Here is a 26,362-nt window from a genome sequence, read left to right on the forward strand (position 1 = left end):
AGCAAAAACCGTAAACCAGTTTACTGGTTTTCTGAGCAGAGTTTGCATGTTTTTGAAAAGCATTATGATCTCTACCAACATTTCAAACTGAAAGGGGAATGCTCTGCACTCATTGCATGACTATATAGGGTATATTATGTTTTGGGGTTTTTTTTTTTTTGTTTTTTTTTGGGGGGTGGTTTTTTTTTTATTTTTTTTTTTTTTTTTTTTTTTTTTTTTTTTTTTTTTTGTTTTTTTTTTTTTTTTTTGCCGTTTTTTTTTTTTTTTAAACAGCGACCTATTATCGTATTTTAAAATTTTTTGTATAATTTTTTTCTTTTTAAAAATTAGTTATTTCCCTTACCTCAAGAAAAAGTAAAATACTGTGGAATCCAGATTTCTTGAATCATCAATTTCTTGCACCTCCTGATAATTTGAACCAAAGTTGCTTCCCTTCCTGAGTCACACTTACATTTTACTCTGGAACTTCTCGATTTGTGGAGCCAACTTTCATTTCCTCTTGAGGTTCGAGAAATCAGGATTCCATTGTGTGCAAAATTTTAGGGTCACCTGCTAGATTGATGTTGACACAAGATCTCTTTTTAGACCACAGTTGTCAAGAAAAAGATGTACTACAACATGCGAGTGAAGACGCTACAACGGAACAAAGCTGACTTGCTCTTCAGACTGGAGACAGAGAAATCAGTTCTTCAGGCTGAACCTAAGAATAGGATACACAAGCTCTCTTCAGCTGTCAAAGATGTATGTTATATAAACACAATTTCATGCTATACATTTAACTAGTGGATTTTTCGTTTGCCGTTTTTGCTACCTTGAATTTTTGGATCAATGGCGAACCCACCACCCCCCCCAACTATACCTGACTTCTTTCTTCGGCAAAATGTTAGGTTTGGGGAGGGGTAGGTGGGCAGTTTCCAGAAACGACTATTGATCCGAATTTTTTTGGGCACCAAACCCGGGGGGGGGAGGGGGGGGGGTTTGGTATTCGGAATTTCAAGTGATGGGGATGATTGAATGATTTTTTGGGGTTTGAAATTTTTGATTCCAGAATTTTTTTGGGTAGGAAAATTTGGCAAGTATTTTTTGATTTTAGTAGGGATGTTTTAGAGTATTAAAAACAATCCAAAGATTTGTGGTAGCGTCTTGGCTGCAGAGTTCTGGGGATAAAGTACAAACAAAGTTAACATGTTTTGCGGTTGATTTTTGGGGTTTTTTTCGGGGGTTTTGTTGAAAGCCCTAGGAATTTTTTTAGGTCTTGATTTTTGTCTCCGTTCAATCATCCTGTTACTTGAATGATCCGAGTGTACACCCTCCCTGGGTCACTAAGTCACTTACCATTGTCCAGATTTTCAGTTATAACAACAAGTATTATGTTGCCCTCCTCTTCAGTCAATAAGCGTTATCCAGCCTTCTTCTTCAGTCAGTAAGCAGTATGGTCTATAGATGTGTTACCAGTATATATTCCTTGCAGATTGAAAGAGAAGTTGAGGAAGATGGCGAAGGTTTGTCATCTTTCAAAGAAAACAAGAGTCCAATCAGTCCTGCGGCTGGCGACGAAGAAAAAATGGAAAACAATGAAGAGAAAGGGAACATTGCTGCTGACACCATGATGTACTCACAGAGATTACAACAGAAAAAAGATGCACTGCTGAAGAGAATTGCAAAGTTACAGAAACAGTGTGAAGAGTAAGCTCAACTGTGTATCCGTTGGCATGTTCCTTTCTTTATCAATTTTTAACCCACCTCCTTTCTAGAGGGTGCAGTGTAATGTAAAGTTTGTTGGGTTTGAGATTCACTGGCTGAAAGTTGGAAGTTTGTGCCTGACTGGGTTTCCTGCATTGTGCCTGCGAGGCCTGCATTGTGGAGGGGGACAGGAGGGGGCAGAACACAGGAGAATAGGGGAGGCAGTAGAAGCGAGGACAGGAAGCAGGATTCCCAAGGTTGTGGAAACCGGGAAAAGTTGAGAAAAATTGTGCAACATTAGGTAAATTTTGCAATAGAAATAACACAAGGAGGTGGGAACCACTAAACAAAGGGGTGGGGACTGGGAGTAAAAGTAACGAGAAGCAGGATGTTCAGACCACCCTGCCCACCCCGCCCCCGCATTGTGTTCTCTGGCAAGCCAATTGACTCTCACAGTACACCCAGGAGTTTAAATTAAATGAGTTCTGGTAAATTGTTGGGATAACCTTATAAAGAACATTCAGCCTTTGAGAAAGACAGTCACAAGATGCAATTGAAACAAGAGTTAAACCCTGGCTGAATGGACTGTAGTGGCTTGACTGGCTGTTCACTCTCTAACTCATCAAGATAGAAATTCTCCTTACTGATCTCCATACATTTGATATCAATAATTCCAATCTTTTAAGAAGAAACTGCACATTGATCCTTCTTGGAAATTAATGATTTTAATACCGGTATATTTTCACTATTTCAGGATTGATCAGTGTCATCAGGAAAGCTGTGAGCAAGTCAACAATGTGTCAGAGATGACAGTACAGCGACTGCTGCTTGAGCTGGAGACAGGAGGGAATGTGCGCTTTGAAGATGGCAAACCCACTGATCCTTGGTACATACAGAAATTGTTATATGGAGGGGTTTTTCCTATCAAATTCCCCCCCCTCCTCCACTGTTGAAATATTGTTACCCACAGGATTTCAAGCCATTTTCATTTCCATTTTGGTCAGAACTAGACAAACAATTTTGACCATTTTGGTCTAAAATACGTTAAGGATTTTGGTAAGAGTGCAGCCCACCACTGCAATTTTTTTTGACAGTATACCCCCAGCCCCACCCCGAGTATTGTCTGTATTGTTCTATTGTTCTATCTACTACCATTTTCGAGCGACCGTGAAAGGCAAACTTTTTTCCGCGTTTTTTCAAGGGTAAAACATTCAAGTTTGACTAGACAAACCGTCGCGTTTTTCAACTGAACCAATTAACGTTTGGAGCGTCAACATGTCAAGTTTGACAGCTCCGCCGGTGTGTTCCTACACATGAAACAATGGTTTTGAAAACTTTTGCGTCGACTTTCTATATTTCTTCAATGAATGTCGACAGAAAAGGGCGGCTTTACATTTCTGGCAATTGTTGTGACAGCGATCAGCGATTGTTTATTTACTTATTTTTATTTTGAGAGTATTTTTTACGTAAAACAACGTTAAATGGTTTACTTGTAAAACGCGACAGTTTGTCTAGACAAACTTGAATGTTTTACACTTGTGAAAACACAGAAAAAAGTTTGCCTTTCACAGTCGCTCGAAAATGGTAGTATTGTATTGTTCAATGTTCTATTGGTGGTGGGGAAGGGGAGGGGAGAGTAAGCCAGGACAAGTCCTAACACATCCTAACACTTATTATGAAAACTGTAGAACTGTTCTGTGATAGAAAGAATTCTGTCACATTTTTTTTTCTGCACTTGTCCATATTTTTTTGTCTGCTGACTTTAACTTGTCTCATATCAATAAATGATTGCTCTACTGCCGACATGCCAACTTACGTATACCTTCCTCAAAGTTGTCAGAAAAAATTAACAAACAATTTTTTTTCTAGGTACAAGTCTTGTCATGATCTGGTTTTGTCAAGATTCTGTGTTGGAGATTACCTGGTAGGAACTAAATCTTCTTCATCTGTATTTGTAAAGATTTATAAAAACTTACTTTTTCATTTACCATAAACTTGCCATAGAAATGGACCACTTTTCTCTTTCTCTTCTTAATGCATTTTGTGTGAAACATGTGTCAAGTTTAAATTTCAGGACCCCTAAGATAACAGTACACTCAAGTACTGATGGGTTAATCCTGTTAAAAATATTCGTTTATTATTATTATTATTATTATTATTATTATTATTATTATTATTATTATTATTATTATTATTTACCTTTCTTTTCCTTTAATCATTTTCCTGGCATCAAATCAAGACTTAACAATAAAATGTCAAAACAATTTTGTTGCTTCCATGAAAAAATAAAATAGTCTCTTTATCTATGTATGAAAGGTTGAGTGTACATTTTATGTGTTAACAGGGTGCTGGAATTTCTGGAATAACAGTTCACAGAATCACAAGAGTACATAACAGAATCTTGAGAACAAGATTTGACGACAAGCTTGATCAGATTCTGGACCGGGACGACATTGTAGATTTAACCAAGTAAGGCTTTAAAGTGCTAATTGTAACATTCTATTATTAAATAAATAAAATAAATCGTCTTTATTTTGTGAGGTAGCACTTAATAGTCTTGTGACTAACAAACATGAATCCCTCAAATTCCCGATCAAATTGGAATTTAGAAGTGTTGGTTTTTGTGAAGGTAGGAAAACCGGAGAACCTGGAGAAAAACACTTGGAGCAAGGATGAGGACCAACAACCAGGAATCGAACTCAGGCCACATTATTAGTGGGAGGGGAGCGCTCTCACCACTGCCCCATCCTGCTCCCCCATGACATACTGCTCCCTTAAAAATAAAATAGTGTGACTTTTGAATTTATTCAAGAGCTTGAAATACTCTGTTCAAGCCCATTCTCGGAGATCCAAAGACAGGCTTTTGCAAAAAAAAGGAAAGATTAAAGTTTGCAACCGTTTTGGTTCCCTATAGCTACCCAACTCTAGGAATTAAGAAAGTAGATTGCTTCTAAAAACTGAATGATTCCATTATTCCCATGAAATCTCATGACTTCTGTGGTATCAGAGTCAAAACCAATTACGTAGCTGCATCTTGATCTCAACTGTGAGGCATTGTAATATCCCGGTTTGACAGGTTTAAAATGGAGCAAATACGGATCGACCCCACCCCATCTCTTTCCTTCACTTGTCTCTGCCACCCTTTTGGTTTTCATTCTCATAAAACCTGCTCTAAATTTGACTAAAATGAATGTTAATACCTTTTTCCAGGGGGAGGTCGTACAAGCGACTGTTAGAGTATTTGTTCTTCATGTGGGACCCGTCTTTACTCAACGGCAACAGTGAACCAATCAGGGTCTTGGAGGAAGGATTCCGCTCAGCTGCAGTTTATGAGGTACGTCCAGTGTGTCGGATGGGACTCGCATACGAAAGAAATGGGAATGCTCCTCCTTTAACTTACTTCTGGGCAAAATGCTACTATTTTTAGCAGTCAAGGTCTTGTATAGTATGCAAATAAATATAGAAATATAAATTCTGTAAATATTTTTTAGTCTGGTATCCTTTAAGGGTTTAAGAAGTTGGGCCACATTCAGATTGGGTCCTTTAGGATTTTTCGCACCAATCATCCCCGCCTCTGTTTCACATGCTCCCCTAATGTCCAAACCCCCGCCTCCCAGTCACACTGCCTCCATGTGCTCTGTCGACCTATGAAAGATTGGTATTTGCTATAGTCTTGTATAAACTAGTGTATAGGCTATTTCATCACTTGGCTCAATTCTCAAATGCCTGTCTTCAGCATGAGGATAAAAGTGATGTGCACATTCAGAACACCCTTATAACCTCATGTAACATTTCACCATGTTTTTTCTTATTTGTAGAGCTTGAATGAAGATGGCGGTGTTCCACTGGCAAACAGTGTAAGCGTCAGTGATAAGAGAAGAGTGGACTTTCTCAAAGCAAAAGCCAAGCAAAGAGGAAGCACAGACCAGTGCCCTTTTAGACATGGTAAGGACTATTAAGAGACAAATCATGAGAGATTACACCACATATGACAGAGTAGTCGCCTGGAAAATAGTCACCTATTACATCATATAGTAGGTCATAAAGTGTCCTTAAAGGACTAGACCACTGAATGCTCGTTTGCTTTCCTGCATTTTTAGGTAAACCTTGCTGTTTTTATTGTTGTTAGGTCAGCTGATTGTAGCAAAAGTTTTTGTTGGGAAGGTCGTACCTGCGAAAAAAGACAACAAGTAAGTGAAAGAAATGCATTTACCAGGTACCATTATGAAAATATACTTCCTTTGTTTCACCAATCATTTAACAACCCAAAAACCTCAATAGCATATGGTAAACTGTTTTGTCAAAACTTTGTCCAGAACTGTTCAAAACCTTACTTAAGCCTTCATTTTTACTGATTTTTAGGTAATTTCCACGATCCCTTATAGAATGATTGGTCCTTTCCAAGTACTATTGCTTTTGCCATTTCCCTAAATATAATTTTTTTTTTTTAGAATCACTAGATCTGCATATCGTGGAATGGACTCTGTATTTCGAGCTCAAAAACATGAGAACTGTCCGAGCAGGCCTGGGTCGACACTGAAGAGACCGATTATAGACACGAGTTGCGAGTGCAGCGCGCGGCAGTGCGCGTGGTATGTGTTCGACCACGAGATGGTTCTACCTGAATATGTGGTTGACTTTGAGTACATAACTAAGGTAATTAATATGCAAAAGCAGGGGCGTGTTTGAAACACGAAATGGCGAAATGGCGAAACGGCGAAATGGCGAAATGGCGAAATGATACTGAAGATAAAAGCCAAAGTTATACGATATTACCGTTGTACTGGAATTTTCATATGTTGCCGAATTCATCCTTGTAGATAAGTCCCGAAAAATAAAAGAAACTGCAATCACAAATTCTCCGTCACGTAGACCCGTCACGAACCTAACACGAACCTATGGATAATTTGGATTCCAGTCTCTCCCTGTTAACAGGGCGCTGTTTGATTCGCCTAGGACATTCTTGATCGAGATATCGGCATTTCATTTAGACATCGGAAGAAAATGATTTGTTTATCTCGTATTTGCCACCGAGTCTCGGCTATGAAGTAATGCTTTGAGCTCCAACATTCAAAAGAAATGGATTAACAAAACCAAACCTACTTTGCGATAAAGTTCATACACGATATCAGTGGCAAACGTTCTTTTCACAGAAACGGAGTAACGTTCGATGTCTATATCAGTCCTTCGATACAATGTAAGCTCTGTAGTGCAGTGCAGATACTGATAGGCAACTTGGCAAGTACTAAATGAAAAAAATATCCTGGTGTGCTGCGACCTTTCAGCAATACGTACAATTTGGCGTTGTGATAAGTGACAAGTATTCATTATATTTCTGGGCCAGAACATTGAAATGTTCCCTTGAAATAATTCAGTCTAGACATGTAAACAGAACTACCTTGAAGTTCAAAAGGAAACCAAACTATATTATTTACGTGTATTTATCTTAACATTTTGCCATTTCGTCATTTCGCCATTTCGCCATTTCGCCATTTCGTGTTTTAAACACGCCCCAAAAGCAGGTATGAAGCGGTTTTTTAATGAGTGTCATAAAACCAAAACCAAAGTTATCACTCTGGCCAATCACAAACAACACAGACAATCCAGTGAACCATTCAAAACTTGAAGCAAATGCATGAATCTGACACGAAGTGCGGGAAAACGAGTGTTGGCGAGTGACGATTGGTTTTGGTTTTACTTCTGATTGGTTGAGAAAGTGGCGCAAGTTTTTTAGACCAATCACTAAGCATAGCAATGCAAAACGAAAGCAAAGGCGAAATACACTCAAGTGAAAACTGCTCTACTAGTTAAGTCAGTAAGTAAGCTGAAGTGTTAGCCATCTTCTTCAGCTGCAAGCGTAAAACTTTAACTTTGTATGTAGAAAAAGAGTTGGTTTCTCTTTACCTTAACATAAATTTCTTTAGCTGGGTTTCAAAATATCCACTGTATGCCCGAGTCTATCATAAGCTTGATAAATTTTAGTCATTATTCTCTTTAAAACGGACGGTTCCAATAATTTTGTTCGTTATTTTGCACCAAAAATAACCTTAAGTGCAGCAGAAGGCATTTACAAGAGTAAATTTAAATGCCTCCTTGGAAAACATGTCCCACGAACCTAAATAAGAGCAGGTGATTGTTGTGGGCGTACAACATCAACAAGACCGGGCTAGAGCCTTGCTAGTAATAATATTGATAAGTAATAATATTTATTTAATTTCTCTATCAGGTGAAGCCCAAATCATCGTTTATTTATTATTATGGAGATGTGAACAGTACAAGTTATAAACAGAATGGTAACCCTGATGAAGAGAAAGAGGAGATTCCTGATGGAGATGTATTAAACATGGAGCCTGTTATTCCTTCAAGACCAAGGTAACATAGTAAAATCAATAACGGTTTATATATAAAATGTGCAGCTACGCATTACTGCAAGCAACAGCAACCTTAATAACAGTCTAAAGGGTAATGAACGGTCTATCAAAATTTTGCAGTGCTCGCAAAATAGGTTTCTGCTCGCAGTGCTCGCAAAATTTTAGTGAGTGCTCGTTTGCTCGTGGTCGCAAATTTTCACAAGTGTTCGCATGCTCGGTTTTTAGTGGAGGTTGCGTTTTGTAAAGTGCTCGTTGCTCGCAAGGCTAACTTTTGTCGATGCTAGTGCCCGCAAAGAAAAACGCTCTGCTCGCATGCTCGCAAAGACCATTTGACACCCCTAGTCTAAGCAGGGTTCGTACGGGTCATGGAAAACCTAAAACGTCATGGAATGTTTTAGAATTTTATTTTGAAGGCCTGGAAAGTCATGGAAATTAAGTTTGAGCCATGGAAAGTCATGGAAAATGACGTTGATTGTGCAAAATAAATTATTATTTTGGGGAAGAATTTTAATTTTTATAAGAAAATGGTCATCTTAAGATCATGGAAAACTTTGAAAAAAGGTCCTGGAAAGTCATGGAATTTCAACAGTTAAAAGGAATATGAAACTTTGGCTTTACATGCGCAAGGCACAAGCAGTTACTGCGACATTTTTCAAACGGCGAAAAACGGAGCATGAAAACAGATGTCTTGTTTGTTAAACTAATCACATTCGTTTCCTTAGTGTGCATTGTATTTTTGTTTCAAGGTTAATTGCATTGACGGAAGAACTGCTGTTCAAGAGGTGTAAAGTGGATTCGCTTGAACACATTGTTGTAAGTACACGATTCTTTATTCCCCTGTTCACAGCATCATAAACTGTCTGCTCTGTGTGGTTTGGTGGCGAATGAGCCATGGCCACTAGGTATAGGAAAACTGCACTCATCCAAGGGGGGTGCTTGCCTAGTTCCTAAGCCTCTATATTTCGCGTGGTCAATTCGTTTTGTGTCACGTGGTCCGACTGTTCGTCACGGATACGTCACCAACCTGAATTAACCGTGAAGGCCTGAGAGAAAGCCATGCAGGAAAGAGACCGGATCCAGGCAGGAGTTGAAGTTTTTAAGCTGCAAGTAACCAATTATCTGGGGGTTTGTTTTTTACAATTTTTCGTGATAAGAGCTACGATTGCAGCTGATAAAATTTGCATGTTGCAACACAGAATTAAACGCAGATTTCCTTCACTAGTGGCAAACATTCCTATCTACTGATCGTAAAAAAAAGTCCATTTTTAAAAATTTCTTTTTATTTTTGTTTTCAATCAGTGCTTGAATCTCCATGGAAACGGTCTCAGTCGACTGCAGCACGTGAATTGTATGACGGCGCTCAAGAGACTGACAGTCAGCTTCAATGAACTGACGCGATTGGACGAAATCGGTCACATGGTAAGATCAGCCAATATCAACCAATCAGCATTGATCCTGCCTGTTTTTATGCGTGGACATACAAGGTTTTGTAGTAATATCCCAAACACGAGAGAGTGTTTCATGATAATTCCAAACACCGAGAAGAGAGCTGAAATTCAACGTGCAGCGGAGAGCTTTTGACGAAATTCGAGGTGTTCAGGAATGTGAAGTGTTTCAGGAATGTCAAGTGTTTCATAAATTTTCTCAATCTAAATTTAAACTTAGGAGCAAACGGAGAAAGAAAATCGTAAAAATCTATGCTAAATTGATTTCCTTGTTTTATCTTCATGTAATATATCAAACACGAGAGGCAGTGTTTCATCGGGATATCTAAACATCGAGAAGAGAGATGAGAATACGAAGCGCAGCAGAGTATTTTTGATGAAATTCGAGGTGTTTGCCGATGAAACACTGTCTCGAGTGTTTGATATATCTTCTCAATCGAAACAGAAACTAAGGAGAAATAAAATCATAAAAATCTATACTAAATCAGTAAAATCACATATCTATACCACCATCATGGTTCTGATTCCCTTTGGTTTTATCTTCATGAACTGTTAATGACTTTGAGAAATGCTGGTAAAAAATCACATTGATTACGAAGTTTCTCTTAAGTAGGGCGCATACACGTATGTAGTGTACAAATTCATTATTGTCTCCCAGTTGTGATAGTGAGTTGACGTTTCAGTGAAATCTTATCTCCTTTGATTTTGTTGTTTTTCTTTTATTGCAGCTTTTCCTGGAGTATCTTGATGTCAGTTTTAACAAAATCACAACCTTGGACGGGCTGAAGGTTTGTGAGATTTTCTCTGTACTGTAAAGGCCGAAGTTTTTGGATATTACATTCAATTCTGTCTAAAACGGACACCATCGGGACCGGCTCCAACTATCCGTCTTATAGGGAGTCAAGTTACAGTAAAATGACTAAAAAACTGCAGGCACAGGATTAACACCAGGTGTCTGTCCTAGAGCGGTTTTCACTTGAGTGTCGAAATTAAATTGCATTTGCTTTGGTTTTGCATTACTACGCTTAGTGATTGGCTTAAAAATCTCGCGCCACTTTCCCAGCCAATCAGAACTAAAACTAAAACCAATCGTGGCTCGCTCGCGCACGTTTTCCCGCGCTTTGTGCCAGCTACATGTATTTGCTTCGCGTTTTGATTGGTTCACTGGATTGTCTGTGTCCTTTGTGATTGGCCAGAGTAATTTCTTTGGTTTTGGTTTTACGACACTCAATTGAAAATTGCTCTATTGAAGTGTCCGTTAAGAAAGAGTTGACTGTATTGAAAATTATATCAGTGCAACTTGTTGCAGTGATATTTACGTGAAGAGTTTGGTTTGGTGTAGTGTCGCTAGTTGAAGCAGCTAACAGTGGGTTGACTGTGCATTTCACAGGGCTGTAGTCGTCTGAAGCATTTAGACGTGAGCTGGAACCAACTAACTCACACCCGAGAGGAACTGGGCATCATGAGAAAACACGTGATCACACTTACCTCCCTGGACACACGGAACAATCCTTGGCAAAAGGTGAAGAGAATGAGGCATAAATTATACACACAATGTAATTTATATAAGTCAAAATGTTAAGTGTCCCCTGGGTAGGCACCAGAGGAGGGGTACAATGGTACCCCGATAAAACGATCCTCGATATAATGATGATAATTTAGCGGACCGAACGTAAAATCCTCCCGATATAACGATATTATCAGTACACGGTCACATTTTATTTGCAAAACATCGAATTTAATGCAATAACAGTACGGAAACGTTTCTAAAAACAGCTTTGTACAATGATATACGAAAATTTTACTGTGTTCTAATCCTTTTTATCAAAATTATCCTATTTATCCTCCTCTAATATGCAGTAAAAAGTAGGTTTACCCCGATATAATGATATTTTCGGTTATTTTACAGCCATATCGTTATATCGGGAGTTTCGATATAACGATATTATTTTACTGCTCCCTTGGCATATCGTTATATCGGGAGTTTCGATATAACGATATTATTTTACTGCTCCCTTGGCATATCGTTATATCGGGGTTCCACTGTATTACCTGGGAGAGGGAAATCTTCCTGATAGTTATCAATTAAAGGGACTATGTCACGGCTAAGTTAATCTTATGTTATTAAATTTTGCCAAATATTCGCTATGAAACTAAATGTTTGCAACGAAATTAATTCTTTCGATATTAAATAACAAAACCATAGCTTCATGGCAGCCAAATGTGTCTCCCGGGCGTCATAAATTAAAGTTACAAGCAGACAAGATTAACTTTGAAAACTGTTCCGCCGGACCATATTTCAAAAGGCCGCATCGCAATCCGTTTCAATCTTCGCCACTTTTGGCCATCCGCACCTTCTTTTACATTTGGTCTGTTATTTAAATATTCCTTCACTGTTTTAAGAGGTTATTTTATACATTTAAACAAATTTGATGGTCATTTCCTATGCCTAAGTTTGGCTAAAATCCGTGACACGGTCCCTTTAAGCTATCTTAAAATTGTGCTTTGGTATGTTTGATTTATTTTTCAGCCCGAGACCTTGCGGATGCGAGCACTCGGACGACTAAAAAACCTTGAATACCTTGATGGCGTTCAGGTCACTGATGAGGAAATGACTACAGCGTTAAAGATGGCGGCTGCTTCTCGGCCTTCTTCCTTCGCAATTCTTGCGCATGCTCGCACAGATCAGAGCAAGCCGCGCACATTGAGCCTGGTACCCACTGCACAAGCCATCCTGGCGAGCAGTCTGAATAAACCGGTTAAGTTACAGGATGATGATAGCCAATGGTTCATCAAGGTAACTGGAAAAAACTTGATTTTACTTCAACACTGTTTTACTGTAAATATGAATTCGAACAAATCAAACTGACTGACTGACTGATTGATTGATTGATTGATTGATTGATTGATTAATTGATTGATTGACAGGTTACAACAGTCAATCTTGACAACCAACATTTGGGAAAGTTAGCAAACATGGAACAATTGGAAAACTTGCGATGGGCTTCGTTCAACAACAACGATCTCACCAAGATTGAGGTTTGTCAACATAAAGTTTTGTATCTATTTTTCTGTTTTCGTGCAATGCTAAAACAGCCGACATTTCAAATATCTCATTCACGCTTAACCTAAAATCTTTTTTCCATTCCAAGTCGTAACAAAAGCATAAAAGTCGTATAAGTACCTGATTGGCTGCGTTGCAAGCCCCTTCTCTCTGATTGGTTCGGACACGTTGCATTAGTATTATGAACCAGTTGCCAAGCTCGGCCAATTATGTAGTCTTTGAAAAAGTGCATAGACGCGCGCGCCTCTGGTTTCCCGCCAAAATTACGTGTTTTGGAACTTCATTCCATTTATTCCTCTATCGAGAGTAGAATGAAAAATGTTATGCCGTTTATTCCTTAACTAAAACAGCAGGTCCCGAAAGGATTCGACCAAAGTATATGCACCTTTCCCTTAATACGCATTACAAGACTTGCTGTTTTATTTCAGGGTCTGGAGTCTTGTATTCATTTGGAGGAGCTTTCAATTGAAAACAACTGCATCAGCAAGTTTGAAGGTAAAGTTACTTAAGTGTTTGCAAACACTTCAGTCTTTTACAACACGCTTTGACCTTTGGACCTCTGGAACCTGAGGACGTTACCTAGACCAATCAGAGCTCATGTTAGACACAAAAGCATTAGTAAGCCAATCAGAGCTCTTTTTATGTATTAGTACGTTTTGTTAAACAGTCAAAGTGGGTGTTAAGTGGCCAATCAGAGGTCGTGTTTGAAACAAACATGTTTAGTAACCAATCAAAACTCACGTTAGATCCATGTCTTTTCGGTTTGTGATAGGTTTAAGCAAGCAGTCCAACTTGACGTGGCTAAGCGTGGCTGGTAACCAACTCAGTTCACTTGACACCGGTATCCTGGAAAAATTACCACAATTGAGATATTTATCTGTGGAAAACAACGTGATTACGCATCTACGTGGTCTGCAGGTATCCGCACTTTTGCTGTGTATTCATTTTTAATCTTTCTAACCATCTTAAACTAATCTGTGTATCTTTTTCTAAATCTTCATGCCTTCTTTCAGAATTCCCAAAACCTCCAGGAGCTTTATATAGGCAACAACAAGCTGTCCAACATCCGGGAGATTTTCAATGTCAAGGTAAGATACGCTGTTAGAGGGACTGTGTAACAGATTTTAGCTAAATTTAGGCATGGGAAATGACCATCAAATTCGTTTAAATATATAAAGTAACCTCTTAAAACAGTGAAGGAACATCTCAATGACACAGCAAATACAAAAGAAGGTACGGGAGGCCATAAGCGTTGAAGATTGAAATGGATTGCGATACGGGTTTTTGAAACATTGTTAGGCTGAACAGTTTTCAAAGTTGATCTTGTTTGCTTGTAACTTTAAGGTGGCCCGCGGCTAATTCCGGGAGCGAAGGTGCTATTTTTTAAATCGAATTTTGGGGATGAAAACCGTAACCGATTTCTCTGATTTTTGGTAGTCGAAAAAACAAATGTTTAAATTTAATAAAGCTTTAAAATTTGGAACAAACAAAAACAGTGAACACGAAATATAAGCACTTTTAAATTAACCTCTTTTTTAATAAAACGTGAATATTTTCTAAACGCGAAGATAGATTTTTTTCTTATTGCTGTCAATACGTTCAAATTATCCAAGAATTCATGTGAGCAAGTTTTAACGAAATCGGCTGGGTAGAAATTGCTGCACAGTTGACTGTTAGATTTTAGCTTAAAAATATTATGCTGGTGTATTTTTGCCAGTTGTTACAACAACGCTTGTGTAATGTTTTGATTGCATTGATTATTTGAAAGCTTAATACCAGCTAAAACAATGCTGAAAATTCTGAAAAGATCGGAAACTCCTAGCAAAAGTTATAAGCAATTAAAACAGAAGATGTTTACGGTGCGTAAAGTGTATTTTTTAAAATATTCATTGTTTTTCGAACTACAAAAAAACTACCGATTTTTTTTCTTTTATTTTTAAGTATGAGAAAATCCAGCATGTACACAAACGGCCTTATCTAGTTTCGTGTGTGTAGACTGGATTCAACTCGCCGAATTTAGTACGTGAAGATGGCTACCTCTCGTCTTCCATTTTGAAGCGCTTTGGAAACCCTTGTGTTCCAGTAAATTATTTAAACTTGCCGCATTCCCAAGATTTTTTAGCACCTTGAAATAAACGGGCGTTCATTTCCAGGTGCTAAATAATCTTGAGAATGCAGCATGTTTGAATAATTTACTGTTAGTTGAGGGGTTTCCAAAGCGCTTTAAACTGAAGGACGAGAGGAAGCTATCTTGAAGAGCCAAATTTGACGAGTTTCATCGAGACTTCACGCTCGAAACAAGATGAGGGCGTTTGCTTATATGTTGGATTTTTGTATACTAAAAATTAAAAGAAAAAAAAATCGGTAGATTTTTTTTAATTCGAAAAAGATTGAATTTTTCTAATTTGCAATTTTCGCACCGTAAACCACTTATGCTTCATTTGATTATAACTTTAGCGGAGAATATCAGATCGTTTCAGATTTTTCAGCAACTTTTTAGGAGGTATTGAGCTTTCAAATGACAGAAGTGATCTTAGCATTAATTAAGCATTGTTGCAATAGCTGGCGAAAATATCCAATAACAATATTTTTATGCGAAAAATAAACAGTCAACTGTGCAGCAATTTCTACCCAGCCGATTTAGTTGAAACTTGCTCACATGAAACCTAGGCTTACTTGAAGTAATTGACCTTAATTAGAAAAAAATCTAACTTCGCGTTTTGAAAATATTCGCATATTTTCGAAAAAAAGGTTTTCCATAAAGTGCTTATTTCTCGCGATTGTTTATATTTTGGGCTTTAAAAGGTAAAGCTTTATAAAATTTGAACATTTGTTATTACGACTACCAAAAATCAAAGAAATCGGTTACGGTTTTCATCACCAAAATTTGATTTAAAAAATAGCACCTTCGCTCCCGGAATTAGCCGCGGGCCACCTTAAATTATAACGCCCGGGTGATACATTTGGTTGCAATGAAGCTATGGTTTTGTCATTTAGATCCATAGAAGTATTCTCTTTGCAAACATTAAGTTTCAATAGCGAGCATTTGGCAAAACTTAGTAAAAAACTTAACTCAGCCGTGACACAGTTCCTTTAATAGCGTACAGTCAGAAGTCAACACTGAAGCGTTTTCTGTGCGAGACGGAGCGGTTAGTTAGTAGCTTTACGCATGTGTTTAGCCAAGACTGGAAGAAAAATACCAGAAAGAGGAAGTGATAAACTTACAAGGAACAATGATGGTAAAATTTGAGAGGATTAGAAATGACGTCCTTTAGAAATGTAGAATAAACGTTTCAAAATGCTCGTGACGAAGCTACTTTAGGGACGGACCATTATTTTTTTGGAGGGGGGGGATGAAAAATATTGAAAAAAATTGTCTGCAGGGCCTAGAAAGACAAAATAAATTGTTTGCAAACACGATATGTATAACAAAAAATAGTTAGAATTTCAAAAATAAATGTTTGCATAGGTGCATAAACTTAAAAAAAAAGTTTGCAGAGGAAAATTTTTCATCTCCTCCCCCCCCCCCCTCCAAGAAAATAATGGTCCGTCCCTTAAACATGTAGGGTGATAGGCATTGTTATTGTTGTTGTTGCCGTGGATCTAACAGAGTTTCTTTTTTTCTTAGACTATCCCCAATCTTCTCATTCTTGACCTCTGTGGCAATCCTCTGGCATCCGCTGGTCAGAACTACCGTTTGTTCGTTGTTTATCACTTGACGTCACTCAAGGCTCTGGACGGACTGGCTGTGGTATGACAATAACAAAATTTACAAACTTGCTTCATATAAGCAACAATTAAACGTCACTTTATGTAAAGAAACTGTAATCGTCCCTAGTAAACCTAGCCTATGCACTTACAAAGAGGGACGCATCGTATTTCCTAAAAGCGGGTTTAGTTTCTTTTACCCACGAAAGTTTCTGGCCTGAGAAAGTTCTTTTCTCTTAAAAATGGTGTGTAGCTTTGTGGTTTTGTCTCTGTTTTGACTTACTTTAATGTTACTAAACACGTCTTGTAATCTTCTCCTTCTCAGGAAACATCAGAAGGAAGTCTTGCCAAGGATATGTTTGGAGGAAGGTTTGTGATCTTCTCAGATCAATGGTTTAGTGTTTGAAAACGACACTGATATGGCGATTTTCTAATAATAACTGTCATACAACCAGCACCAATGTTTTCAGTCACAGGACCAATAATTGCCGCAAAAAGAAACGAACCAATCAGATCGGGAAGCAAAAACATGTAACGGTGAAAAGCGCGGGAAAATCGGTGATTTTACGCATCCGTTCTGTTTGAATATAGCACGTTATAGGTTTCTTTTAACCCTATTCAGACCGGGCTTTTTTGGACCTTCTCAGACCGGGGGGGGGGGGGGGGCTTCCAGAATATTTAAACAATCACCATGAAACTTATAGGATGTATCGTACGTCCAAAACTCTTTCTTTTGGTATACGTCACGTGGGATGGTGACGTCACATCACGTGACAATTACATCATGATGTCAAAACAGCCGCCATCTTGGATCCGCCATCTTGGATTTCAAAATTTTTCCAAAATGCCAGAAAACCACCCAAAATCACTGCAAAGTACTCAAAATAAATACAAATGTGCTTTAAACCCGTAAAAATGCAAAAATAATCCCATTTAAGTTGATTTTTATTAACAGAAACACGCAAAATTACAAATTTGGAAAAACATGCCTGTCAAAATGCCGTTGCCATGGTGATGTCAAGTTCCTGACACATCATCCAACCCTACCAAATTGTTGCCAGATAAATTTCAGGAAAACTCGGAAAGTTTGGCAGCGTTTGGTTAAATCTTAAAAAAGTTATAAAAGTTCAAAGTCAGCGCGGGCCTCAAAAGCTCCCCCCCCCCGGTCTGAATAGGGTTAAACCAACGTATCCTCTCTCCAAAATAAATCCACGAAAAAATTTGTTGAACAAGTTTTTGTCCCACAGCTTTTATTTGTTCTCAGGAATATCAGTTAAATTCGTTTACTATTCGTTTGTTTCACAGGTTAACTCCAGATTTTATCGCCGAACGCTTGGGACACTCAAACTTCTCCGAGCTGAGAGAGCTTGACTTACCTCACAACTCGCTAAGAACTGTGGACCTTGGTACCAAAGACGCCTTTATCAACTTGAGAAGGTTAGCGCCAGATCAGTTAGTTAGGTTCAGAAGGAATTCGTGTTGAGCAGAAGTCGAGTCGTGGTCGATGTTCACAGAAGAAGCTGGTGGAAATGGAAAACTGGGACATGGGGGGAAGGGAGGGGTACTTCTGTGCTGTTAGATCGAGTAAAGTTGCCTTAATTGGCTTAGTTTAAAAAGGCTATGTCGCGGTATTTTAGGTAATTTTATTTATTTTCGTTATTTAAGAGCTCCAAACTTCAAATTGGCAGAGCAAAAGTCTTAAATTGGCAAAATCAAGGCCACATAACAAACAAGGATGATTTTCGAGCATCTTAAATGACACTTTCATACAAATTGAGATAAACTTAAAAAAGGTCAGGCCAACGTTTTTTAAGTTTACCCGAACGCAATCCGTTTTAATCGTTGCGAATTTTGCCCATCCATGCCCCTTTTCTGTGTTTCTTTTCTGTGTTTCTTTTGAGTTCTTCTGCAGTTTTAAGCCGTTATTGTGATATTGCAGTTAATTCCACGACCAGTTAAACTACAATTTATCGGTTGCATTTCCTATAAAGCGTCTTGAGAACTTTACCTTTTAGTACAACGTCGCCTTTATGAGCAGTTGTATTCAAGAAAACGTTTGTTTTGTTCGTTTTTAGGGTGATTTTACCAAGATTTTAGCTCATTTTGACATAAAATGAAAAAAAAATTTCACTTCTTAGAAAGTGTCAGAAAAAAGGCAAACATCCTTTTTAGCTTTAACCTGATTTTACGTACAATTTACGAACCAAGTTTTCCCCTGAGGTTTGAGTAATCGGAATTCTACTGTACATCAAGCTAACCTTCACTCAGATAGGCAAGATACAGATCTCTCAGCATTTACTAAATGTGATTGTACTATATCTCCTAACAATTACACTTGCTCTTTGTTTCAGCGTGAATCTGGAGCATAACTCGTTGACTTCATTTGGTGGCCTAGTGAACCTCATCAATCTCAAGGTAATGGTTGCAAAAAGTGTTTTATGAATTAAACGCCGATAAATAACTTTAAGTAAAGCGATTTTCACTTGAGTGTCGAAAGTAATTCGCGTTAGCTTTGGTTTTGCATTTCTACGCTTTGTGAATGGTTTAAAACCGTCGCTCCACTTTCTAAGCCAATCAGAAGTAAAACCAAAACCAATCGTGACTCGCTCGCACAGGTTTCCCGCGTTTCGTGCCGGCAACATGTATTTGCTTCGAGTTTTGATTGGTTTTCTGGATTGTCTATGTTCTTTGTGATTGGCAAGAGTGATTACTTTGGTTTTGGTTTTACGACACTCAATTGAAAACTGCACTATAGCAATAGTCTAAAATACTTTATGTAGTCTGATGATTTTTTTCCTTTCTCGTCAGGTCCTCTGTCTTAATCATAATCACATTGAATGCGTGGTCGCAAAGCCCAAAGCAACGTCACCGGCAAATGCGCCGAAACGAGGCGGTGACGTGAGCCTGGCGTCAGAGATCACCAACCCGGAGAACTTCACCCCAGTCCTCCCCAATCTTGAGGTTCTACACCTTGGGTAAGAAAGTGCTTTTTTGTTTGTCTGTAAAGTTGGTCACTGGTAGTTTTCGAACAAACTTTTTGTATCCCTGGGGTATACTCTGACCCGGTGCTTTCGTCTAGATTTAAGCCCTGCCATGATATTGCCCCTTCCCCTATCCCTGAGTTTAACAAATAAATACTGGCGAATTATTAAGGCAACTTGACAAAATGTGGGGGAGGGGGTAGGGAATAACTTGCTATTACACGGGATTGAACGCGCGAGCGGAAATTTATTAAAACTGTTGCAAAAACAGTTGCTTCGTTTTCTCCTTGTACAATAGAAACATAAAAAAGCATTAAGACTCCTTATTGATAACCAGCGATTGACTGAAACGACAATTTTTTCCATTGAAAATTGAGGTTGCTTACTTTAATCCTTAATGCCTTGCGCTTCTTGTAATGTTTTTTTTTTCTGTATCTCAACAGATACAATGGTATCACCAATATGGCGGCCCTCCAGCTGTCAAGGCTCACTAACTTAAGAGCTCTTTTCTTACAAGGTATGTGTTAGGCGACGTTTACTTTTGGTGTCCTAGCACTAGTGCCCAGTCACCTGCACAAAATGGTGCTGTGTTAAGACATCTAGTATCCAACTACGCAAGTACCCTTAAAGGCGCGTTTACACGGCAGAGAAATTTGGGTACGGACCTGTCACAAAAACGGTCCGGACTAACCACTTTTGTAGAGCAACAGTCAAATCAAAACGGGGCCATAGCCGCCTATGGCCCCGTTTTGATTTGACTGTTTCTCTACAAAAGTGGTCAGGTCCGGACTTACTTTTTGACGGGTCCGTACCCAATTTTCTCTGTCGTGTAAACGCGCCTTTAGTGCGCAAATACTCAGGCGCGGGCACCATGTCCAAATTCTGACATGGGTGCTTGAAAGACAGCGGACTTGGGGACGGTGTTTAGGCACCAAGTCTTCATTAACTTTCGTTGAATGGTCACGCACTAGGGCTTCATCCATAGACTGAAAAGTAATAACTGACACGTTGTTTGAGTCGTTTGTTCTTATACCACTTTACGTTGTAGGTAATGACATCAGCAAAGTGGAAGGCCTTGAAGGACTTCAACAACTCAGAGAACTTGTTTTGGATCGGAATAAGATTAAGGTGACAATATTTCTGGCGGTGATAATATTCATTTACTTTCATTCATTCATTCAATCATTCATTCCATCGGTCGGTCGATCATTCATTATTTATAATTTATTTGTTTTTAGAACATATCAAGCACATCATTTGCGAGTCAATGGAATGTGACGGAGTTGCACATGGAGGAAAACAGGTGCGGTGATAATCACTCAGTCCATCATTTCTGTTTCTGACTCCTTATGCCCCACCAGCGCTTGTCATAATCGAGAACTAAGCTCAAATTTAAACTTTTGTCAGTCAAAAAATTCATTACGACAATATTGTTTGACATTTGTCTGGGTATGCAGATATACTGCAGTCACTGTATAAGTTTACGTATGGCGGGAAGTAACGGGAACAGTTCGCGCCATTCCATCACATTGGCAGGCGCGGGAAAGTTGCCTGAGTCAAACAGTTTTTGTTTCTGATTGGCTAAAGTACGATGCACGTGTTTTCCTTGACCAATGACAAAGCTCGTACAGGTCATTGAAAACAGCTTCACGAAAGAAAAGAAATCAGCCAAAATACTAGTCATTAATTTTGTCTTTCTTTGTATACCTGGCTTGCTATTATACCTGCCTCGTAAACAGACTCTTCTCTCTCTCTCTCTCTTTTTTTTTTTTTTTGGGGGGGGGGGAGGGTGAATGGGCTTGCCGCGCGGAAATGTGAAGCGCCTGAAGAGGAGGCAGGCCATATACTCAATTTTCCTTTCAACAAATTTCAACCTATGTCATTACGGGAGTACAACAAGTGGCAATTTATTTTACGCTCACGTACTTTTCTTGCTCTTTTTACAGGATAAGGGAATTAAACCACCTTGAGCCTCTTCAAAATCTTGAGCGGTTATATCTTGGAATGAACCGTATTCAAGTAAGCCGTCATACAGTTTCCCAACTAAGCTTCCATCAATGTAACGTGAAAGTTTCATGTTACAAGCATCTCTAACGTATAATTGCATTGATATGTGGAAATGAAGTTTTTTATTTCTCGTTTACGACTTAATTAGTTACCAATTGAAGTTTTCTTATAGTGTCTTGAGTGCTTTTGGGTTAATATTACTTGATCATTAACACGGACGTCAAAATTTTTGTTGTTTTCAGTTATAGGAATAAAAAAAGTCAGTTTGGGAGTTCTGTTCCGAATACTGAGCCCGCGATGTTAGGAAAACGTTGCTACGTTACATGACGCGTGCTGATGACGACATGCTGACGTGCCATTTTCCTGTAGCTTGGTGAATGCTACACTTCGTAAATGCCACGTGTTCTTATTTCGTTTCTTTTTTTAATTCTTGTTTCAGGAAATAGCAGAGCTGGAAAGACTGGAAAGTTTAAGACACCTTGTTGAACTGTCTGTTATAAACAATGCGGTAAGTTTGAGAGATAAATAACAGTAATCGCCTTGGCTTTGGTTTTACACGCCGTCTCAAATTTTCTTGAGTGCAATATTTACACGTCATGTCTTGTCTCAGGTGACCCGGCGACTTCTTCACCGACCTCTGTTGGTGTACCGCATGCCCAACCTGTTGTGTATTGATGGGATCCCTGTGTCAACTGACGAGAAGACCAAAGCTGAACTGTACTTCATCGAACAACAGGTTTGTTATCAGTCCCCTTTCACTGCACAATGTTTCTCACAATTTGCTGCTTTGACCACACGAGCTTTGCACGTGCTAGTGCCATATTTGGTGCCTTTGAACGTCAAGTAAAATGAACTGCCTGTAGATTTCCTCTTGTGTCGTAGTAATCATGTGACCTCTCACGTGACATTTCTTGGCAGGGTGGAATGCAAAGTATGACGTCAGCATTGGAGCCTAGTCTCCCAGGAATCGTCACAACACGTTCCCAGGCCCCGCTTCGAGTAGGTTTACGTAGAAAGATAGTGTAGTAGTTTAGAAAGCTATTCAAGTGTGTAAGGAGTATAATGCAAGTCCGCCTGTCATTGGATAAATTTGTCGTCTTAAAAACTATCAGGTTGGAATATTAAGACAAACATGTGTTTTGGCAGAACTCGGCGCTCCAGAAAAAAAATCCTAAACTATTTATTCGTCACTTGGTGCAGAGAGCACGAGAAGCTTTCTACTTTAAATGTTAAAACCAATTCATTTCCAGTAACGGTCGTTTGAGGAGTGGGGACTTTGGACGCTTTCTATTTGTCAGAACTGGCCAACCAGACTGGTATATCGAAAACAGAATTAAAAAAAAAAGTAAAAATAAAATAAAAAAGAGAACAGAATTCCGTTGTTAGTCAGATTTGTCCTGTCAAATCAGTCAATACATAGATATTATACATTGTTGTGGTAGATTTGTGGAAAATCTCGTGGAAAAGGTTCATTTCACATTCAAAACCTTCGGACCGGCCGACCAGCTCTGACTAATGGAAAGCGCCCTAAGTAACAACCTAAGCTTGGAAAACCCTCGCAAACTTTTCATGGAAGGAAAACTTAAGTATATTGAGGTTTGTGTTTTATATTTTTTTTTTGATTGGCTAAATGAGCGTTTGATTACGCAGGTGACCACAGTGCAGTTGAGTAACACAACAGATCGTAACTTGGCTAACACTGGGTTAAGGCAAGACTTCCCTAATGGCACATTACTAAGGACATTCGAACAACAACAAGACAAAGGTATGGAAAGTGTTACACCTGATCTTAAAGGGACTGTGTCACGGACTTTTAAAAAAATTTTGAACAGCCAAAATATATGTTTGTGTCGTGGGACCTTAAAATAATGGTCCATTTTTATTAACAATTGCCATATTTGAGCACTGAAACTCAGTGTTAACAAGCATCTTTTACTGCGGATGGCTAGGATGAAAATGGATTACAACTTGAAAAATTGAATAATAATAATAATAATAATAATAATAATAATAATAATAATAACAACTTTATTAACGTGTCAAATCTGTAGTAGCTGAGGGGAAAAGTCCCCTCTACTAATTGTGGACACCTAACCTGCCTAACTAAAAAACGTAATTAAGATATATAAAATAGAAAATATAGATAACTAGAAATATAGATAAATAGATAACTTTTCAAGTTGTTTCTACACGACTTCAAAAAGAAAACGATATTCATAGCCAAACTAAGGTTATATCTTCCTTCTGATGTTCAGTGATGGTGTTTTTCACGGATTTAGTGGCCTACCACAACTATATTTTACATTTTAACTAAGTTACTGATCCAGGTCTTCAATAGATCCGGCACCACTCATCGGTTTGTCGCTGTGATATTGCAGTTTTTTATTATACTTTAAGAACAGTTAAGAACAAAAATCTACAAAATCCCCGTGAACGTAAAACAGGAGTACATCGATCTTGGCAACTCGACAATGAAAATTTTACCCTGTTTTTGGAAAAGATCATTGTGTTTTTCAGTTATCGAGATGCAAAAATAGCTCTTTTTAACCGAAAGTTTGTCGAAGCGTTCAATGTATCATCTCAATCCAAAACCTAACCAATAACGCGATTTTCACTTAAGTGTCGAAAGCAATTTGTGTTTGCTTTGTTATGGCATTACTATACTAAGTGACTGGTTTAAAACTCTCGCGCCACTTTCTCAACCAATCAGAAGTCAAACCACAATCAGTCGTGACACGCTCACAAACGTTTTTCCGCGCTTCGCTTCTCCAGTGAGTCATACTTTTATCTATGTTTCATACATGTTTACTCTTTAATTACACAGCGCGCCGTCGCGGGGGCAACGCGCGTGGAGCCTCGAGCCACTCGCTACAAACCCTGTCAACTTCCGACTCCACCCACAGTCTGTCAGGTGACAAATATGGACGCACTTCCGGTAGCTTCAACCCACAACAGTCAGGCGTCATCAGCAGGCAGCCCCAGGCCTCCTCGTCTGTGCCTTATATAGCGCACGGGACATACTCGCCTTACAACATGAATGGTGACGCAACTGATATTAACAGGTGAGATTTCTATGGCTAGATTTGGAAGAATTTGTAGGAAGTAGATATTGTCACCACCAATTGCTGTTAGTTGCTGCTGTTCAGGGTCAGAGGCAACTTCAAAACGGGAAATGTCGTTGTCATCCATCATCTTTGCACATGCGCTTCGCAATCTCCACCCAGACCAGGTCCTGATTGGCTATGCAATTCTTGGTGCTGACCAAAAGGGTCGCGGCCTCTGCGGACGAAAATGCACACAAACATTCCCCCTTCACTGTTCTTACTTATGTTTTTTGGCTCGTGTTTCATCCATTAAAGCAGTCTTAAATGTCGACACAGTCTATTAGCGCCAATGGGTGGGATAGGGTTAACTAACTAACGTGTCTACCTCTTTTTCTTTCAGGAGCAAAAGTAATCGATTCAAATGAAGAGCAAATACATCGATTCGCGAAAAAACCGGAAGTTGCATGGAAGCGAGGCTAAGTGGCCCTCGCCAGTTAAAAAATATAAAGTTTACATGAGCGTGTGGGGCATTTCAAGTCGGAAAAAGCATTTCCTTCACAAATTCGCCACAAATCTTGATCCTTATAAGTTCAAAAGTAAAAGAGAAGTAATTTATGGTCTAGCAGGCGACAGGTGAAATTTTAACAGCTTGGCGGATGGATTTTGCTGCCGACTTCTGAGGGCTGGCTCAAATGAATATTCCTTCGCCAACAAAGGATGAATTTCAGCCGCTCGCTTGAGGTGGATAACAGTCAATTTAAGATTTTGTTGATCGATAAAATGACAACCTTATAATTCACAAGACCTTTTAAAAAACAGATTTTGCTCTGGGAGGTCCTTTAGTTTTCGATATGAACAAAAACTTTCCAGTATTGACAGAGAAACTTGTGTAAAAATGTCAGTGGCGAACATGTCAAGTTTCCATAATTCTGTGACTGATAAAATACAGCATATATTTTTGAGAATTTGTGATAGGCATGAACTTTTTTAAGTTAAAATCAAATTAAATTTAACATGCATTTGTGTTGCAAGAGAAAATTTCTTCAGGTTAATATCGATAAAATAAAGCCGCCTTCGTATCCAAAAAATATTTATGAGGAACCGAAGCAGAGTTGTTTTGTTTTATATAGAACTGTTATAGACAGAGAAGCTCGATCGCATTAACATGTCTCACAATCTTACCGTTTCTACATTCTGTTACTGTTAAAATATAATTGAAGGTATCTAGCTGTCGCTCCAATTTGTGTGACCGAAATGCGGTAAGACATTACAATTAATCTACGCTAAATGTATACATAGTTAGACGCAAATGTTGAGTTGTTGCCTGCCTGCATTTCATCGCTCCCGCTACTACACACGCACAGACCATACCTTCGCTTGCTGTTAAAATTCGATCCAGTTCACAAATGAAGCAATTCACGTCTGTGCAAAATGTTATTAATAAAAAACCGGCTGAATGTTTCGATTGTTGAGGGATTTTTCTGACTAATACATGTAACAACAAACCGCATGACATGCGAGTTTCTCTGTCAAAACAAACCGCTCTATTTGTAAATATTTCTTTTGATATGAAAGGCAGCTTTATTTAATTGATATTAAACTGACTTTCCTTGCTACTCAAAAACATATACAACTCAATTTACACCTGAAACAGTTCATGTCCATCAGAAATTCTACTAAAAAAGCTGCCGCGCATATTTAAAAGTGACCAAGAAGTGACAGAATTAGAATATTCAAAATATTTGCGAGACATCGCCAACACAAGTGCTAGTTGCTCTTATTAATAGATTATCTGTTTATACCGGAATTTCAATCGGACTGAAAACCGAAGAGCCTCCCAAAACAAAATCTGTTTTTTAAAGTTCTTGTGAATCACAAGGTGTTTTATTGATCAACAAAATCCAAAATTGAGCAAAGAAGGACTGTACAGGCCCGCAAATGATCCCGGCCCGCAAATGATCCCGGGACCGCAAATGATCCCAAATCGGACCGCAAATGATCCCAGTACCGGAAATGATTCGTGTAAATGTTACAACAAAATTTTTGGAATGGTGTGGAC

At 38.7% G+C, this 26,362-nt stretch overlaps 1 protein-coding gene across 3 annotated transcripts in view; it reads left to right on the plus strand.

Moving 5' to 3' along the window:
• The window catches only part of LOC144664616 (leucine-rich repeat-containing protein 9-like), a 39,689-nt gene that overhangs the window by 9,414 nt on the left and 3,913 nt on the right, over nucleotides 1–26,362 (plus strand). For 2 of the 3 annotated variants that reach the window (XM_078525750.1, XM_078525751.1), the window contains 34 exons: nucleotides 586–741; nucleotides 1,472–1,686; nucleotides 2,438–2,569; nucleotides 3,553–3,607; nucleotides 4,028–4,152; nucleotides 4,894–5,017; nucleotides 5,502–5,628; nucleotides 5,813–5,873; nucleotides 6,135–6,339; nucleotides 7,910–8,055; nucleotides 8,801–8,867; nucleotides 9,354–9,473; nucleotides 10,228–10,287; nucleotides 10,890–11,021; nucleotides 12,030–12,296; nucleotides 12,428–12,538; nucleotides 12,992–13,058; nucleotides 13,336–13,481; nucleotides 13,577–13,651; nucleotides 16,192–16,314; nucleotides 16,597–16,640; nucleotides 17,577–17,708; nucleotides 18,623–18,686; nucleotides 19,080–19,246; nucleotides 19,696–19,769; nucleotides 20,301–20,380; nucleotides 20,491–20,555; nucleotides 21,199–21,271; nucleotides 21,699–21,767; nucleotides 21,870–21,995; nucleotides 22,178–22,258; nucleotides 22,910–23,024; nucleotides 24,084–24,321; nucleotides 24,704–24,735. In XM_078525750.1, the coding sequence (XP_078381876.1) occupies nucleotides 586–741; nucleotides 1,472–1,686; nucleotides 2,438–2,569; nucleotides 3,553–3,607; nucleotides 4,028–4,152; nucleotides 4,894–5,017; nucleotides 5,502–5,628; nucleotides 5,813–5,873; nucleotides 6,135–6,339; nucleotides 7,910–8,055; nucleotides 8,801–8,867; nucleotides 9,354–9,473; nucleotides 10,228–10,287; nucleotides 10,890–11,021; nucleotides 12,030–12,296; nucleotides 12,428–12,538; nucleotides 12,992–13,058; nucleotides 13,336–13,481; nucleotides 13,577–13,651; nucleotides 16,192–16,314; nucleotides 16,597–16,640; nucleotides 17,577–17,708; nucleotides 18,623–18,686; nucleotides 19,080–19,246; nucleotides 19,696–19,769; nucleotides 20,301–20,380; nucleotides 20,491–20,555; nucleotides 21,199–21,271; nucleotides 21,699–21,767; nucleotides 21,870–21,995; nucleotides 22,178–22,258; nucleotides 22,910–23,024; nucleotides 24,084–24,321; nucleotides 24,704–24,728 (3,867 nt within the window). In that variant the 3' untranslated portion in view covers nucleotides 24,729–24,735. The remainder of the gene's footprint in view (nucleotides 1–585; nucleotides 742–1,471; nucleotides 1,687–2,437; nucleotides 2,570–3,552; nucleotides 3,608–4,027; nucleotides 4,153–4,893; nucleotides 5,018–5,501; nucleotides 5,629–5,812; nucleotides 5,874–6,134; nucleotides 6,340–7,909; nucleotides 8,056–8,800; nucleotides 8,868–9,353; nucleotides 9,474–10,227; nucleotides 10,288–10,889; nucleotides 11,022–12,029; nucleotides 12,297–12,427; nucleotides 12,539–12,991; nucleotides 13,059–13,335; nucleotides 13,482–13,576; nucleotides 13,652–16,191; nucleotides 16,315–16,596; nucleotides 16,641–17,576; nucleotides 17,709–18,622; nucleotides 18,687–19,079; nucleotides 19,247–19,695; nucleotides 19,770–20,300; nucleotides 20,381–20,490; nucleotides 20,556–21,198; nucleotides 21,272–21,698; nucleotides 21,768–21,869; nucleotides 21,996–22,177; nucleotides 22,259–22,909; nucleotides 23,025–24,083; nucleotides 24,322–24,703; nucleotides 24,736–26,362) is intronic. The other variant, XM_078525752.1, reaches the window with a different exon arrangement.

This window comes from Oculina patagonica, chromosome 9 (assembly GCF_052425735.1).
Source record: "Oculina patagonica isolate OP01 chromosome 9, crgOcupat, whole genome shotgun sequence".
Lineage (NCBI taxonomy): Eukaryota > Metazoa > Cnidaria > Anthozoa > Scleractinia > Oculinidae > Oculina > Oculina patagonica.